Here is a 16,742-nt window from a genome sequence, read left to right on the forward strand (position 1 = left end):
GAAAAAGAAGAACTAAGTTCCACTGTTTAGTGTAAAAATACCTTTTTTTCTTTAAGTAATTCCATATATACAGTTGGAACAAGAAGAACAGCCTTCCTGTTTGAGGAATAAGACAAATCTTAAGTTCCATCGCAGGGCGTGCCTTCGGAACCCTGCTGGACTTTTCTCATACAGTCCACCACCTTGGCGTCTTCACAGCTTTGGAGAATTTTGACCAGGAGACCCTGAAACATGAAAAATAGACTCTGATTTTTTTTTTAATTGATATTTATTTTCCTTTTACCTTGGTTCTTGGTACCTTACTCAAAGAAAGAAAGAATGGCTGAGACTAGGGAACAGTTCGTGGGACACGTGTCACTTGAAAACCATGTTGGCATGCGTGCACGCGTCCTGCCACCGCAGGAGGAAGGAGACTGACCCAGCCAGTGCAAATCAGACTGGATCCAGGACTCGAAAACTGCCAGAGATTAGTAAAGAGCCAACACAAAGTAATTTGAATAAACTGACAAAACAGATAATACTCCCTATAAATATTTTTTGGATATGAATTTTTTTCATGCTGCTTTATAACCTGAAGATTTCTAAAGGGGATAAAAAATGAGGCAATAGTTTATGTATGTAAATATACACACAGCCATTATATGCTTTGGCTTTGAGAAGATGACTTTTGTGAAATGTGAAACTAAAGGAAGAATGCCCATGTAAATAAAAACAAGGAAAAATACAGGTGCCCTAGAAGACGTTTCTGGGATCTGAGTTACTCGATATTACTACTCCTTGGTGGCTTATTATAGCTCATTATTTCATCCTTAAAAAAAAAGATGATTAAAACAGAACTTAAGTTTTAAGAACTCCTAAGTCTTTTGCCTATTTTCTATCCTCACCCCAGAGACATCTGATCCTCTTGCCTTTTGGTCTAAATAACTGAAAAGCTTTAAAAGTTGAATAAGGTGTTCATCCACCTTTACTGAAGGTTACAGGGCTCAAAGATGAAGCCCTGAACGATGCATGTTCATTTACAAACAGGGTCACACATGTGAACAGTAAATTATAGTCCCAGGAGCTCCCTAAGGGCCAGGTTGCAGACTCCTACCTTCACTTGTCCTTGACAGCAGTGGTCCAGGAGAATCAGGCAATCTGTGGTCTCCTCTAACAAGGTGCTCTTAACAGGCTCAGGTGTAAGGTTTGGATCCCTTGCTACATCACATACCAGTTTCAAGAGAGCCTTCAATAAGACCACAAGTCTACAGGAAACTCTGGAATCGGGAAGAAAAAAGTTAGGTTCATACTCTAAACCAGGATATTAAAATGGACACTTTGAAAGCCATCTAAGTTGTAAAGCCCTCATTTCCTAAATGAAGGAATTGGAGTTAAATGAAAAGACAGTGGAGCTGGAAGCAGAACTAGAGGCCAGACGCCAGATTTCTGAACTTGGAGCCCTTCTGTCTGCAGCATAGCGCCTATATACACACTCCAGCCTGCCACGCCAGAAGCCTGGTTCTACTGTAAGGGAATAGCCCCTCCTGGAAAGTGAGAAGTGGGATCTCTGCTTACCTGAGGCTTTTACTTTGGGCCAGAGAACAGAGGGTAGCCCACAGGCCTTTAACTTTTATACAGTCTTAGGCCTGAATATGCTTGGCTTCTGGGATCTAATTGTCAATTAGAATTTTCTGTCATTTGATTCCAGATCCTAGCTCACCCTCAGTTAAGCCCAACCTATTTACTTAACTTCTTAGCATTTCTGGAAATTTTTTATTTTGATAAAAAAGGTTCTGGAAAAGGATAGTCATGATGATGTACAAAATTGTGAAGGTACTTAATGTCACTGAATCCATTTTAAATGGCAAATTTATGTAGGTTTTTTTATAATTAAAAAAAAAAAAAACACTTAAAAGACTTAATGGAAGCTGAGGAACAATTTAGCTTGTAGTGCAACCTGCCCGCTTGGCTGTTTTACCTGGGCCAAGCGTACTGCATGAGAAGTTTTAAGGTTTCCAGTATCTTCAATCTCGCCTCCTCCTCTGGTCCATCATAAACCTCCAGGTAACCAATGATGACTCGCTCCAGCCTCTTCAAGTGCCGGACGATTAGGATCCCCAACCTAGAAAGGAAAGAGAAGACTTGGCACCAAGGGGATAAACTTGAGGAGTGTGGCCAGACCTGCGGCTCGTACACTTGCCTCCTCACAAACACTGGTAGGTTTCTCGCGTAGGTCCTGCGCAAGAGAAGGCGGTGCTCTGGCTCCATGTGGGTCAGGATCAACTGCAGCACCTCGTCACAATGCGTGGTGGCTCGAGCCGCACCTCCCTTCCAGTGCAGCCCTTTCTCCAGGACAGGGAACAAGTCCAGCAGACACGAGAGCACAGCCTGGGAGGAAGTAACAGAGAAGGGTTCATCCATCTGCATTCACTGCCTTGTCTAGCAACTTTATTGTCTGTCCTTGGGGGCCACGCTACACAATTCTGAAAGATAACCAGTAAAAATACAATATTACTTTTTTTTAACATTTATTTTTGGGAAAGCATGAGTGGGGAAGGGCAGAAAGAGAGGGAGAGAATCCCAAGCAGGCTCTGCGCTGACAGCATGGCAACATGGGCCTTGAAATCCCAAACTGTGAGATCATGACCTGAGCCGATATCTACAATCAGATGCTTAACCAACTGAGCCAGCCAGGCGCCCCAAGTGTATATTACTTTATATTCTTTTTGTGTATGTGTGTGTGTTTATTTTTGAGAGAGGGAGAGAAAGACAGACACAGTGCAAGCAGGGGAGAGGCAGAGAGAGGGAGACACAGAATGGGAAGCAGGCTCTAGGCTCTAAGCTGTTGGCACAGAGCCCTATGTGGGGCTCAAACTCTCAAACCACGAGATCATGACCTGAGCCAAAGTCAGACGCTTAACCAACTGAGCCACTCAGGCACCCCGTACTTTCTATTTTCAAATTTGCTTTCCATTATCTCCCAACAAGTTATCTTTGCTAAACTGAAATGGGACTTTATGAGCACACCTGGGACTTTAACCCAAATTAAATTTTTTTTCATGTTTATTATCTATTTCATGAGAGCATGAGCAGTGGACGAACAGAGAACAAGAGAGAATCCTAAACTGTGAGATCATGACCTGAGCTGAAATCAAGAGCTGGACGCTCCACCAACTGAGCCACCCAGGTGCCCCAGACTTTAACCCCAGAGTCTAAGTCTATTGCCATTAAATATCTAAGTTTAAGCAGTTGTTATAAGCACTGACAATAAACCACTCCTAAACAGAATCTAAGATAGTCCTCAGTTGTGCCCGGTTTGACCACCCTATCTCAAGTTTCAGAGTCAAGGCTCTCCTGGGATTTTTGTTTTTTCTTAGTTTTGTTTTGAAACCACCATCTAAAGAGCCCTAAGCTTTTGGTTCTTAGTTCCTGGATCCTCAATTTAATACCTAAATTAACATCTCAAATGAAAAGTGGCAGGAGAGTGGGGGAAGGGAAGGCAGGCATAAAAGTTATTTCTACCTCTGACTATATAACTTGTTTTCTCTGTCTTCAGAATGTTCTCCCATCCTAAGAAAGTTCTATTTATCTTTCAAATATCCCCTCCTTTCCAAATCCTCCTAAAACTATCCCAACACCACCAAACCTGGTTAGTTGCCTTTTGCCAGACACTCCCTGCACTATATACAAATGTCTTTTAATAGATTTATCACTCTGCACTGTAAGGCATGTAAAAATACTCATTTATTTACATGTCTTTCCAAAGGGTTTCATAAAGCCAGAAACACTGTTCATTCATCCTGGTTACTAGTACACAGTAGATATTCAATGGGTACCAGATGAAAGAATGGCACTGTCACATCTAACATACAAGGAGTTCCAACTGCGAGTGGACAGCAGCAGAGAAGAATGCTTAGATTAATAAAAGTAGAACTTTTCACACATAAAGCCACCCTCAAATAATACGGAATCGACCCAAATGAAGACAAAACACTGGCTTTTCTGTGGCGATTCAGCAATGCGGACACCTGCTTAGTACTGAGACATTTTCACTAGTGATCTGCTACCTCTTTACTTTCAAGCTGCCTAGGACTTAGTTATCATGCTCACTTTTAAAGAGACGAAAATGTCTCCACTATTCTTACACAACGGCACCTTCTACTCAAATCTGAGAACTGCGACCCACAGTTAGAAACAAATCTCACAGGGGCGCCTGGGAGGCTTAGTCGGTTAAACGTCCGACTTTCGCTTAGGTCATGATCTTGCGGTTCGTGGGTTCAAGCCCCGTGTCGGGCTCTGTGCTGCCAGCTCAGAGCCTGGAGCCTGTTTCAGTCTGTGGCTCCCTCTCTCTGACCCTCCCCTGCTCACGCTGTCTCTCTCTCTCTCTCTCCTAGAAATAAATAAAACATTTAAAAAAAAAAAAAAAGAAACAAATCTCACAATTACCTGGGTGAGCTGGTGCTCCGGCATGTACAGGTGGTTGAAAAGGGCATGGTACAGGACCTGGGCTCTGTTATACTGGAGCAAATCAGCAGCTGGCTGCAAGCAAATTACCCAATTAAACATTTCTCAAGGGTGCCAAAACGTTGCTGATTTTTGATACTGAATTATGGGGACATAGGATCTCTTATACCATAGGATTCATAACAGCACTCTCAGCAGAAGCATGCCAGGCCCATAAGAGTACTCTCTCCTGTGTATATTTTAAAAGCTCCATGACACAGTTAAGAGGAAAAAAACCAAAAAGTTTCCTTGAGTACAGCCTGCACATTTGGGTATAATCCCTTTCAGTTTCCCATTCTTTTGCTCCTTGAAACTCAACTGTTAATTACTCAAGGTCTGGTTATTCATTTTGACATGCATGACGATGGCCCACGTGTCTTCCATATACTACCTATCGGATACAATCTACTAGGGTGGTGGAAGGAACATACAAAGAAAAAATATAAATAAGTGAATTTTTCTACATAACAGCATTAATAGAAAGGTAATAGGAGATAGAAAAAGCAACCATCGGGATACCATGACCCAGTCTGTCCTATCAACACAGATGACAGAGGGCAGAGTTTGCTCACCACATTTAGCACAATGTGATGGAGGCACTGGACACCCAGGATTTTGTTCTCGGTTTGATAGTCATCCGAGATGAGCAGTGACGGGGGAAGTATCCTTTCCAGATGTTGGTTCAGCCAGGGTCGAGTGACCTGCTGCAGAGTCCATGAGAAGACATGTTTGGTGGCAGGGTTATTCTTCCAGGATTCTCTAAGTGGAAATGTGAAGCCACATGAAGTATAGTGACACGGTGTTAGCCAGCAAAGAACCTCTTCAAGCTAAACAAAGCATTACCTTATCCTTGAATCCATCCCCCAAAGATATCTCAAGTTATGCATATTAAATCACAATAACTTAACACTAAATACATTTCACAATCACCCAGGGCTCTGGGTCTACAGCTAATCCAATGAGAAGGATCCATTTATAACCACAGCTTGTAAAGAATCTGTGGTTGATGGTGTGGGTGATTACAGAGGAGATGTGCTGACAAAGGAGACAGAAGGAAAGGAAATGTCTTCAGCATCATTATAATTATTGTAAGAGAGTAAATGAATCAATATTTGAACAGCAATTTACAACTTATAAAGTGGGTATATACACTTCACTCAACTAACCTTCAAAATAACTGTGTAAGAGATAATATCTTTATATTACAAAAAAATGAAACAGGTTCAGAGAGGCTCTCTAACCTGGTCCTACTCAGAAGCAATAAAAAGAAGTTTGTTTTTGTTTTTTTTTTTTACTTTACAGGCTACCTCAAAACCAAGCCTTTGAACTCCTGGTAAGTTCCTGGTAAGTGACAGTTACCTACACATTTTTCCTCTCATGGCTCCAGGGTTATAAGCACTAACAAAGTAACAGGTGGAACGCACAGAAAAAAAGCCAACAGCGATCTAAAGGGTGTTTTTCATCCCAAACGTTGCTTCCATATCCAAACCATCCTTACTAATAACTACTGATGAGTTTCAAGACCCCCCAAGTTTAAATTCAAACCACTTAAGTTTAAATCCTCCCCAAATCCCATTCTCACCTAACTTAAGAATTCAGAATAAATAATTTGGACAGAACTTCCATTGCCAAAGGCAGTTGTCAGGAGGGCGAGAAAGCACTAGAAAATCGGGAGTCTGAAGACCTGCCTCTACTGCAGAACTTGTCAATATCTAATGTTATTTACAGCAAATCACCTTTCTGGGCCTTAAGGGATCTCCTATTGCAACCTTTATCTACTGATGAAGAAACCCGAGTTTCTTCGAGCTCTAACATTCTAAAACGTCACGCTGAAGCTCTAGTTAGTAGCCCTTTCAACAAGAATACTCACGTATTCATGGGACGCCTGGGTGGCTCAGTCGGTTAAGCGTCCGACTTCGGCTCAGGTTATGATCCTGCTGTTCATGAGTTCAAGCCCCACGTCGGGCTCTGTGCTGACAGCTCAGAGCCGGGAGCCTGCTTCAGATTCTGTCTCTCTCTCTCTCTGTCTCTCTGTCCCTCCCCGTCTGTGCTCTCTCTCTCTCTCTCTCAAAATTAAATATTAAAAAAAATACTCACTTATGCAAATCGGGTTTGAGAAGCTCCATTATTAAAATAAATCTCCCTTTTTCGTCCTCACTTTCTCCGCGCAGAAATCCTGCCACAGAACCACGGTCAGTAACTTGAAGGAGTAAGGCGAGCACCTCTCCAGCAACGTCACGGGAACCAGGGTTGGTCCATGGTTGTTCCAAGCTGTGTGTGACCGCAAAAATATACACAGGTCCTGCCAAGTCACGTAGGCCTGTCTTCCAAGTAGGACAAACCAAAGAATTCTTGGCCGCTGCAATTTTCCCCAATAGTTTAAGAAACAGTAACCCAACTGCTGCCGCTTTCTCGGCCACTTCAGAGTAACCGTGACCTCTGCCTTCCTGCTCCTTGGGTGGGGCTGCATACTTCTCGAGGGCTTTTGCCACCTGCCCCAGCATCTCGGGCATTCCGCGGAGCGATGTGCCACTCCCTTCAAAAAACTGATCACATTCCGCGGCTTCTATTAGGGCACTGAGGTCCTGAATTGCTGCACCTTTGTCCTTGCCCCGTCGGGACTCCTGGCTGGTAAGACGGTGCAAAATCTGGGCGAAGGACTGTCCGAGGGCGGAGGAAGGCCGCTCTCCCGGCAAGGAAGCGCCTTCCCGCGATGGGGACTCCCGAGAGCGGTCCTGCTCCATCCCTCGGGCCGCGGCAGTGATGAGCTGGTCTCCCCCAGAGAACCAAAGTCGAGGCTGGTGGGGATCCGCTAGACAAAGGTCACTCGGATGCTGGAATTCTCCCAAAGAAAACCACTAAAACCAAATAAAACGGCAAGACGCCTGGGGGACGGAGGACCACGAGTCTATCCAGCATAAGAGTAGTCTCATCAACAGTAAAGTCTAAAGAGGAAAAGGCGCAAGAAAGGCAAAGGAGCCTCTCTGGGAGTAAGAATCTCAGCTAAAGATGAAAAACAAAACCAAAAGCCTAAGAGTTTAAGAACTAAACCCCTAAGGCACGACCAGAACACCGCCACGGTCGCCTGCAGACCTTCCAGCACGCCTACGCCGATCAGCGTCCGGACCCAGCTATCCTCGCTGCCGCAAAGCACAAAGCTAGCTTCCGCCGATATTGACGCAACACTCCGTCATTTCACGACCTCCTGTCGTAAAGCAACAGAGATGCCCGTTCCAGAAAAGGTGGAGTTTGAGAGAAAAATTTGCATAGACATATCCTCTTGATAATTTTGTTCCTGTGTTCATTTATTAAGGTAGGAACAAAAGAACACCGTCGAAGAGGTTTTAAACGCCTACAGGATTTTACTGTTGAGACCGAGTATATAGGTACTGTGTGTGTCACCCTTTGTGAGAAGTCAGTGGGACACCCTTGGAGCTCCGTAACGGGACGCGCGCGACGATCCTTTTGTAGTTCATAAGCGTGATGATTGGGTGTTCATGCCGTTGTGTGACATGTGCCGCCCTTAAACCTTGTTACGACGCAGGCACATTACCCGTCTGACGTGAACTTGGAGGATCCTCTTACGAAAGTGTGACAAAGTTAGCAATTTTTTCGTTCGTAGGGAATTTTTTTTGATTGTAGGTAGTTAAACGGCGTTTTTTTTTTTTGGTTGGGTTTAAGCACCAGTTTTTCAGCTTGGGAGTCTGGCTCCGTGCTGCGTGAGGTTCCTTTAGGTGGATATCCGTGGGCTGCTGGGGGGTCCAGTGCTAGCGTTGGGCGAGAGGGGCTTCTGAGAGCCGACCCCGCCCGGCCTGGTGCCGCCCGGGGACTGGGGGACGCGCCTTGGGCGGAGCTGCAGCCGCGCGCAGTACTGGGTCTGGGCGGCAGGCGGCGCCCGGAGCGGGCCAGGCAACGTGCAGGTTCGAGCAGGGGACCGCAGCCACCCAGCGGGCTCTGGGTAGGCGGAAGGGACACCCACGGCCCAGTGTGACAGCTGCTTCCAGCCCGCGTCCTGTTGCGTCGCCACTGCGTGTCGCCTCGCCGCGGGTTCCGTGAGGGTATTGTGTCCAGACGACCCGGGCTCCCCGGCGGCGCGTAACGGTGTGCCTGGCTGTCCCTGGGAGATTGTTCGTGACTTCATTTCCCCCCGCATCGTGGGAGCTCGGGAAGCAGAGTTCATTGGTGCTAAGGCGGGAGTGGCAGCGCGGAGAAGTGGGCGCCGCACGCCGACAGGGGTCGCAGAGCAGGCTGGGCTTCTCCGAGGGGGCCCCTCGGGGGGCAGCCCCGCGCCTCTGCCACGCACCCAGCGGGTCGCCTCCTGCCTTTGGGATTCTGTGCCCCACCCAAACCCCCGAGAATCCAGAAAACTGTAGGGTTTTCCGATCGTGGGGTGTATGTTTGTAGAGAGGGAGGTTCTCCTCCCCAGGTGGTGATTAGGGCCTGGGGAGACTTAGAGGACTCGGGTCCCACCTGCGAGAGGGCACCATTTGTGGGTATGCTATCTGCCATGTCTTCCTTGCTCCCTTCCTAATTCACTCGCTGTGTGACCTTGGAGAAAAAAGTTCAGTAACCTCTCTGTGCCCTAATTCCTTTAACGGCAAAATGTGAGGAACGATAGTCCCTACCTGTTAGGACTGTTATGAAAACTAAAGGAGTTAAAAATGTGTCCGTAGCTCAGAGCAGGCTCCGGGGAGTGTTACATTCTGCACAGGCGGTAGCTTTTAGTTGTTAAACCACAGCTTATGTATTAATTGACATTTCCTCTTTTGAGGGAATTTTGTGGTTAGGACCCTTCCTCTTTGCCTCTTTCATTTGGCCCTGCCTTCTCTGAGCAATTGGTGGCACTCATGATTTTCTAAGTCATTTCAAACACTGAGTTCATCCCATGGGGATTCGCCCATGTTAAGGCCCACGTGGGAGCAAGATGCCAATCAACAGACTGGTACTGTGTCCCTCCTCTGTGTCAGCCTCTTTTCCCTGTTCTACCCACTGCTTATGCTAAGTGGATCCAAGATCTCACTCCCTTGTGAGCCAAGTACTTGTATTGCAGAGGCCTCCCCCTCTTCACTCTGAGTTTCCTGAGGCCAGAGACCATGTCTTTTTCCCCAGTGCCTGGCACAATTTAGCCATGCAGTAAACGTTTGTCGAACCCACATGTCTGTGCACAGAAGACTGGCTGAATAAACCATGGTACATCTACACAATGCAGTTCTGTGCAGCTTTACAAAAGAATGAAGACCATCTCTGTGGAAGGCCACCCAACTCTGGGATGTGAGTGAAAGCAAGGCTGGGACCTGGTATATGTTGCCTTCCTTGTAAGAAAGACATGTATATTTCCTTACATTTTAAAGAAGCAGTGAAAATATAAATCACAAACTAATAAAAATGGTTGCCTACAAGAAAGAAACAGATGAAAGAGGTGGAAATGGGAGCTAGACTTATTTTCATGTATTGTGTTTTATAATTTGACTTTGGAATCATGTAAATGGTTTACGTGATCAGTTTTTAAAAGAAAATAGCAGGGGTGCCTGGGTGGCTCAGAGAGTTAAGGGTCCGACTTCAGGTCAGGTCATGATCTCACGGTTCATAGGTTCGAGCCCCATTTCAAGCTCTGTGCTGACAGCTCAGAGCCTGGAGCCTGTTTCAGATTCAGTATCTCCTCTCTGCCCCTCCCCTGCTCATGCTGTCTCTCTCTCTCTCTCTCTCACAAACAAATAAAACATTGTAAAAATTAAAAAAAAAAAAAGAAAAAGAAAATAGCAAAGCATTTTCCAAAAGGACAAAAGAAGCCATTTATCAAAGTATATCAGGAGTTACTGACATAACCACATGGAGGAACAAGAAACTGACTTTAGCGCTCATTATTTTGACTATATATTCTTAGTGGGACACATCCTAAGGATAAAAAAGAATGGCCAAGAAATCAAGCTGCATTTAATAACAGCATTTGTTAGTAATAATGCTGGTATTGTTATTTAGATGCTATTGTGTGTATTTGTATTTTACATACATATGCGTAAATAAAATAGTAAATAATTACTTGAATTGATATTGCTAGAAACCAAGGTCTTCAATGAAAGATGAAGTGATACAAGTATCGAAATCCATGATGTTAGGGATAAGTTGTAGAATGGAAAATTTGCATTGGCAATGGTAGTATGAATTCATGATTAACTTTTCTCTTTTTTTTATTAAATGTTTTTATTTATTTTTGAGAGACAGAGCACAAGCAGGCGAAGGAGAGAGAGGGAGGGAGACACAGATACAAAGCAGGCTCCAGGCTCTGAGATGTCAGCACAGAGCCTGATGTGGGACTCGAACTCACGAACTGCAAGATCATGACCTGAGCCAAAGTCGGACGCTTAACTGACTGAGCAGCCCAGGCGTCCCTAATTTTTCTCTTTCTACAAAATACATGTCGGTAGGCTGTGTCCACTGAAAAGGCCAAGAAGAATGGCAGTCCCTTGGCAATCCTAGGTCCAAATGGATCATCTAAATGACATCGCCCACTAAAGAGGAACAAAGACCTCTTTAGGAAATGACTGATTTCAGAACCAGAGCAGGGATTGTGTAAAATGAGCCTGTGACGTTTTGTTATGCCAGAAAGCAAGGTAGCTATCAAATGCTACTGAAATTATGTCCAAAGAACCCAAGAGCAAGTAGAAAGGGACGCTCTTTGGCTAAAGATGGAACAGTTTGGGCTCAATGAAGAATAATGACAGATTTGATCTTAACATATCTGTATAAATCTATGAAGACAAAGGAATATTTTTTTAATCCTTCATTGCTTGTTCTTGTATCACCTAAGGAACTAGCTCCTTGTTTGGAAAACTGGTAAATAAGAGGAAAAAAATCAAGTGTCTATTCTGCTATTATTTCAGGGTACCCAAATAGTTTGGAAAGATAATCAATGCAACAGAAGGGTTAGACTTAGAGATTCACTCTTCACAACACCTAATGAAGCAGCGGGACAAGGCAACAACGGCTTCACAGCATGGCTATTAAAAGTATGAGGTGGGGACCGCCAGGCTGGCTCAGTGAGTGAACATGTGACTCCTGATCTCAGGGTTGTGAGTCCACGCCCCATGTTGAGCATGGAGATTACTTACAAATAAAAATTTTTTTAAAGTATGAGGTGAAACGTAAGTGGGAAACAATGGCTGGAAGGAGCTAAAACCCCTGAACCCACTGATTCATCTTAACACCGTCACTAAGAGTGAGACAGACAGATAACCATGTGCCTCCTGTTGCAATGCAATCTTCTTGCACAAAAAAAAATTGAACCTTCATCTATTCAAACTTCTAGATCTAACTACCAAGTAAATGGAAAGAAATATCGAGGACAGACAGATGAATGGAGACAATGATGGTATAATCAGCCAAACAAGGATATGGGAAGGTCCACAAATTACAGTTTCTTCAAGGAATAACTAGCATGAAAGAAATGGAGTGGAAGGAGAACTGATAGAAATTAAAAGCTTTTAAAGATGTCTCAAACAAATGCAGCGTTGGATCTTGTTTTCAATAAGTTGGAAAGGGGCGCCTGGGTGGCTTAGTCAGTTAAGCGTCCGACTTTCGCTTAGGTCATGATCTCGCGGTTCGTGGGTTCGAGCCCCGCGTCGGGCTCTGTGCTGACTGCCAGCTTGGAGCCTGGAGCCTATTTCAGTCTGTATCTCCCTCTCTCTGACCCTCCCCTGCTCACGCTGTCTCTCTCACTCTCTCTCCTAGAAATAAATAAAAATTTAAAAAAAAATTGGAAAAATACCTTCTGAAGGCAGTTAGGGAGATTTGAACTTAGACTCGTTATTAGGGTGTTCATATAACTTGTCATCTAAACAGGGCATGTTGAAAATTAAAGGGTACAAAGGTATAAATTGCATCTGTCCAGGCAGACCGGATTTCGTGGTATTACTCATTTGTGTGAAATTATTGGTAATTTTTAGACTGACCATGTTATTATGTTTATTTTTTTTGAAGCTCTATGCTAGAAAAGCAATTCTCAAAACTTTTAGTCTCAGAACTCTTTACACTTCTAAAAATGAGAGTCATGGGGCGCCTGGGTGGCTTAGTCGGTTAAGCGTCCGACTTTCGCTTGGGTCATGATCTCGCGGTTCGTGGGTTCGAGCCCCGCGTCGGGCTCTGTGCTGACAGCTCAGAGCCGGGAGCCTGCTTCAGATTCAGTATCTCCTCTCTGCCCCTCCCCTGCTCACGCTGTCTCTCTCTCTCTCTCTCTCCTAGAAATAAATAAAACATTAAAAAAAAATAAAAATGAGAGTCATTTTTAGATGATGTCTAGAACCAAGAACACTGTAGAGAATTGGAATGCCTATACATTCATTGGTGGTTGAAACGTAAAATGATGCAGCTACTGTGGAAAGCAGCTTGACGATTTCTCAAAAAGCAGGGCATAGAGTAACCCAGAGTTCAACACATGACTCAGCAATCCTGTTCCTAGCTGTAGAGCCCAGAGAATGAACAACACATATTCTTCCAAGAACTTGGACACAGATGTTCACAGCAGCATTGTCATTGATGATACCTGGAAGAGGAAACAACCTCGAAGTCCATAAACTGCTAAATGAATAAACAATGTGGTATATACGTGCAGTGAAATATTACTCAGCTATAAAAAGGAATGAGGTTCTCACTCATGCTACAATATGGATGAACCATGAAGACATTATGCTAAGCGAAATTAGCCAGACACAAAAATTCCATTTAGGGGCGCCTGGGTGGCTCAGTCATCTAAGTGTCTGACTTCGACTTAGGTCATGATCTCGTAGTTTGTGAGTTCAAGCCCCACGTACATTGGGCTCTGTACTGACAGCTTGGAACCTGGAGCCTGTTTTGGATTCTGTGTCTCCTTCTCTCTCTGTCCCTCCCCCAATCATGCTCTGTCTCTCAAAAATAAATAAATGTTAAAAAATTTTAAAAAAAGATTCCGTTTACATCAAATGTCTAGAAGAAACAAGTCAGAGTCAGAAAGGGGGTGATGGGGAGAAGGGAGAATTGAGGCTCACTGGTAACAGTTATGGAGTTTCTTTTTAGGGAGGTAAGAATGTTCTGGAATTAGCTAGTGATGACCATTGCCCAACCTCATAAATATACTAAAGCCTACTGAATTCTATACTTTAAAAAGGTGAATCCTTTGGTATGTGGATTAAGTCTCAATTAAAACATTAAAAAAGTATTGAGTTTCCTCCTCCCTCAGAGCTTTTCCTTATGTGCAATGAATGTTTCTCTAATAGTAGAAATTAGAACTGACAAATTTTTTTTAATCTTTTTTTATGTTTACTTATTTTTGAGAGAGAGAGACAGAGAGCGAGAGCACATGAGCAGGGAGGGGCAGAGAGAGGTTAGATAGAGGATCCGAAAAGGGCTTTGCACTGACAGCACAGAGCCCGATGTGAGGCTCGAACTCACCAACTGAGAGATCATGACCTGAGCCAAAGTCAGACACTTAACTGACTGAGCCCCCAAACTGACAAATTTTTAAAATATCCATTTGATTCTTTTAGGAAAGCAATAGCAAATATATACATGTTTAAATAAATGTGTTTCCAAACTTATTTTTATGGAAAATAACTATACATTCCAAGACCAAAAAAAATAGAGTGGCATTGTCTTATATTTTTATGAACAGATTTATAAAAATTTGCAACTTTCTTTCATATTGGTTTAGTTCAAAACAGCTGGGATCTCAGATCTGCCACCGCGTTCATTTGTGTTTTTTTTGTTTTTTTTTTTTAATGTTTTATTTATTTCTGAGAGAGAGAGAGAGAGAGACTGAGAGCATGAACAGGAGAAGTCAGAGAGAGAAAGAGGGAGACACAGAACCCGAAACAGGCTCCAGGCTCTGAGCTGTCAGCACAGAGCCTGATGCGGGGCTCGAACCCACAAACCATGAGATCATGACCTGAGCTGAAGTCAGATGCTTAACCAAATGAGCCACCCAGGAGCCCCGCATCAAGTTCATTTGTGTCAGAAAACTCCCATGTATCTTAGTGAGGAAATAAGAATGACAAACAGTGTTTTAATATTATAATGACAGTTTTGACCTGGCAGACCTCCTGATAAGAAAACCAGCAGGGGTCTCCAGATCACACTTGGAGAACTACTATCAGAAATACACACAAATATTAATTAACCGTTGACGTGATATGATAGTGATATGATATCTGGGATTCACTTTAAAATACTCCCTGGAAGGGGTGGAGAGAAGGAGTGATCAAGAGATGGATGACAAAAGGGTATCTGAGCCGTGGAGACAATGTGGGATCTTGGTGGTGGACCGTGGGTGTTCGTTCCATTTATTAGTCTCTGTACTTTGGTGTGAGTCCAAAACTCGCCATAGCAGCAAATTGTTGTTGCTCTTATCTTTAATCAGCGCTGCTTTAAGTGTGCAACAGGCCTTGTGGTCCTTGGTAGGAAGGAAAACCAGTGAGGGATTAGGTATGTAAAGACGCAGAGGTGAGTCGGATGCAGCCCCCGGGCACACATGGAGAGGGACTCTGGAGAGGAGCCATAACAAAAGCATGAGGTCACCTAAACGGAGCCTCAGGCACTCTGCCCAGGGCCTTCTATGATGTTTCCTCCCAGGCTAACACCATTATCTCCATTCTGCAGATGAGGAAACCAAAGGTGAGAAGTTGGGCAACTTGCAGATCCCACAGTGGAAAGGGGTAAAGCGGGGACTTGAGGTGGGTCTGTTTGACCCCCCAAAGCCTGTGTTCTTCACGGCTCTGCCCTTCCTTTCTAAACCCCCAGGTGCACAATCATGGAGGGTCACTGTGCACACCTCGTGAATGGAGTCCCTCCGCAGAGGCCCACATGATCAGCTGGGGAGTCTGCAGTCTTGAGGAGAAGTAATAATAATATCACCCAGGTTGGTCATTATGCTGTGCCCTCATTCAAGCCACACAGTTTAAATTCACAGAATAAGCATCTTGTCCACATTTGCTGTCCTCTCCTTGAGTCTTCCTTCCTCTTCCTTCAGTTTTTGGAAAGCAATCTGGCAACAGCTCTTAAAAGAATGAATGAATAGGGGCGCCTGGGTAGCTCAGTTAAGCATCCGACTTCCGCTCAGGTCTTGATCTCACAGTTTGTGGGTTTGAGCCCCATGTCGACCTCTGTGCTGACAGCTTGTAGCCTGGAACCTGTTTCGGATTCTGTGTCTCCCTCTCTCTCTCCCCCTCCCCCGCTTGTCCTCTCTCTCTCTCTCTCTCTCTCTCTCTCTGTCTCTCAAAAATAAACATTTAAGGAAATTTTAAAAAAATGAATGAATTCACTGGTAGCTGGACTCCTGAGACTCTGTCAGATACAGACATCCATATGTAAGGATATGGGTTCAAGACCACAAGAGTAAACAAGTAGGTTCATTGTGTGACTTCATAGGGCAAAAATCTGAACACAAAGTGAAGGCTCATCAATGGCACCGCCGCACTGGGCAAGTCTCCCACCACTTACTAAAAGAATGAAGCAGAGCTAAACCAGACACCTGGGAGGAGTCTCCACAAGGTCTTGTGCAATGATGAACACAGGATGCAAGAGAGATGCTATGGCCACTAGTTTATAAAACAAAGCTTGTAAAAATGCTTGTCTCTGTAAGTAGATATATGCATATGTGTCAGGGTCTAAGAATACTTGAGTAAGGAGAAAATACGGGAGGATACATCCCAGGGTTTTGGCACAGATGGCCTTGGATGCTCAGGTAGGGCACAGGAGGAAGAGAGGAAGCTGCTAGAGCAGTAGCACACCAAAAAGCATGGAGAGGAAAGACGGGGCTCACCTCTTTACAAAGCATATAGATGACTTACGGAAAATAACGTATGGATGTGGTTATGTGTAAAAGGATTGTTAAGTATTTCCTTTAAGGAGAAATGGAAGAATGCAATAAATTCCAGAGATTTGGTGGCTAAACATTCAGCAATGCCCCTCCATTTCTCCAAGACCATATGATTAACGATTTGAGGTGAAGACTTCTTCCTAAGGAGAAACAAAAATGAGAGAAGGTAAAACAGACAAATGTCCGCTCCCTTTCATTCTACGAAGAGGAAAAGCTGACGTGTTTAGAGCATGACAACATTGTAGCTACGCCTTGCAGGGTCCCTGCGGTCTCTGTGTGGTTAATAATAGGATTTGGAACACACTGTAAGGTAATTACTGCTCAAGGCAGAGCCGCTTTTCTGATTACAGGCCAAGTGGAAAAAGGAGAGGACAGTTTATGACCCTTGAATGCCTGTGGAGAGCAAGGTGACCAC

General features: G+C 44.3%; 1 protein-coding gene and 1 non-coding gene across 2 annotated transcripts; one reads left to right on the forward strand and one right to left on the reverse strand.

Annotated features, from left to right (window-relative positions):
- Positions 1–13: 13 nt before the first annotated feature.
- Positions 14–7,609, reverse strand: TTI2 (TELO2 interacting protein 2). The gene is made up of 7 exons (XM_039254426.1): positions 6,580–7,609; positions 5,055–5,241; positions 4,426–4,518; positions 2,180–2,367; positions 1,958–2,101; positions 1,094–1,256; positions 14–224 (listed from the first exon to the last, which is right to left on the reverse strand). The coding sequence occupies exons 1-7, from the start codon at positions 7,224–7,226 to the stop codon at positions 120–122; spliced, it is 1,527 nt and encodes a 508-aa protein (XP_039110357.1). The 5' UTR covers positions 7,227–7,609; the 3' UTR covers positions 14–119.
- Positions 7,610–7,941: 332 nt separating this feature from the next.
- Positions 7,942–8,045, forward strand: LOC120246818. Its single transcript, XR_005532159.1, has one exon. It is a non-coding gene; the product is annotated as a small nucleolar RNA U13 (small nucleolar RNA).
- Positions 8,046–16,742: the final 8,697 nt, after the last annotated feature.

Source organism: Hyaena hyaena, unplaced genomic scaffold, assembly GCF_003009895.1.
Source record: "Hyaena hyaena isolate Hyena2069 unplaced genomic scaffold, ASM300989v1 scaffold_488, whole genome shotgun sequence".
In the NCBI taxonomy this organism is placed as follows: domain Eukaryota; kingdom Metazoa; phylum Chordata; class Mammalia; order Carnivora; family Hyaenidae; genus Hyaena; species Hyaena hyaena.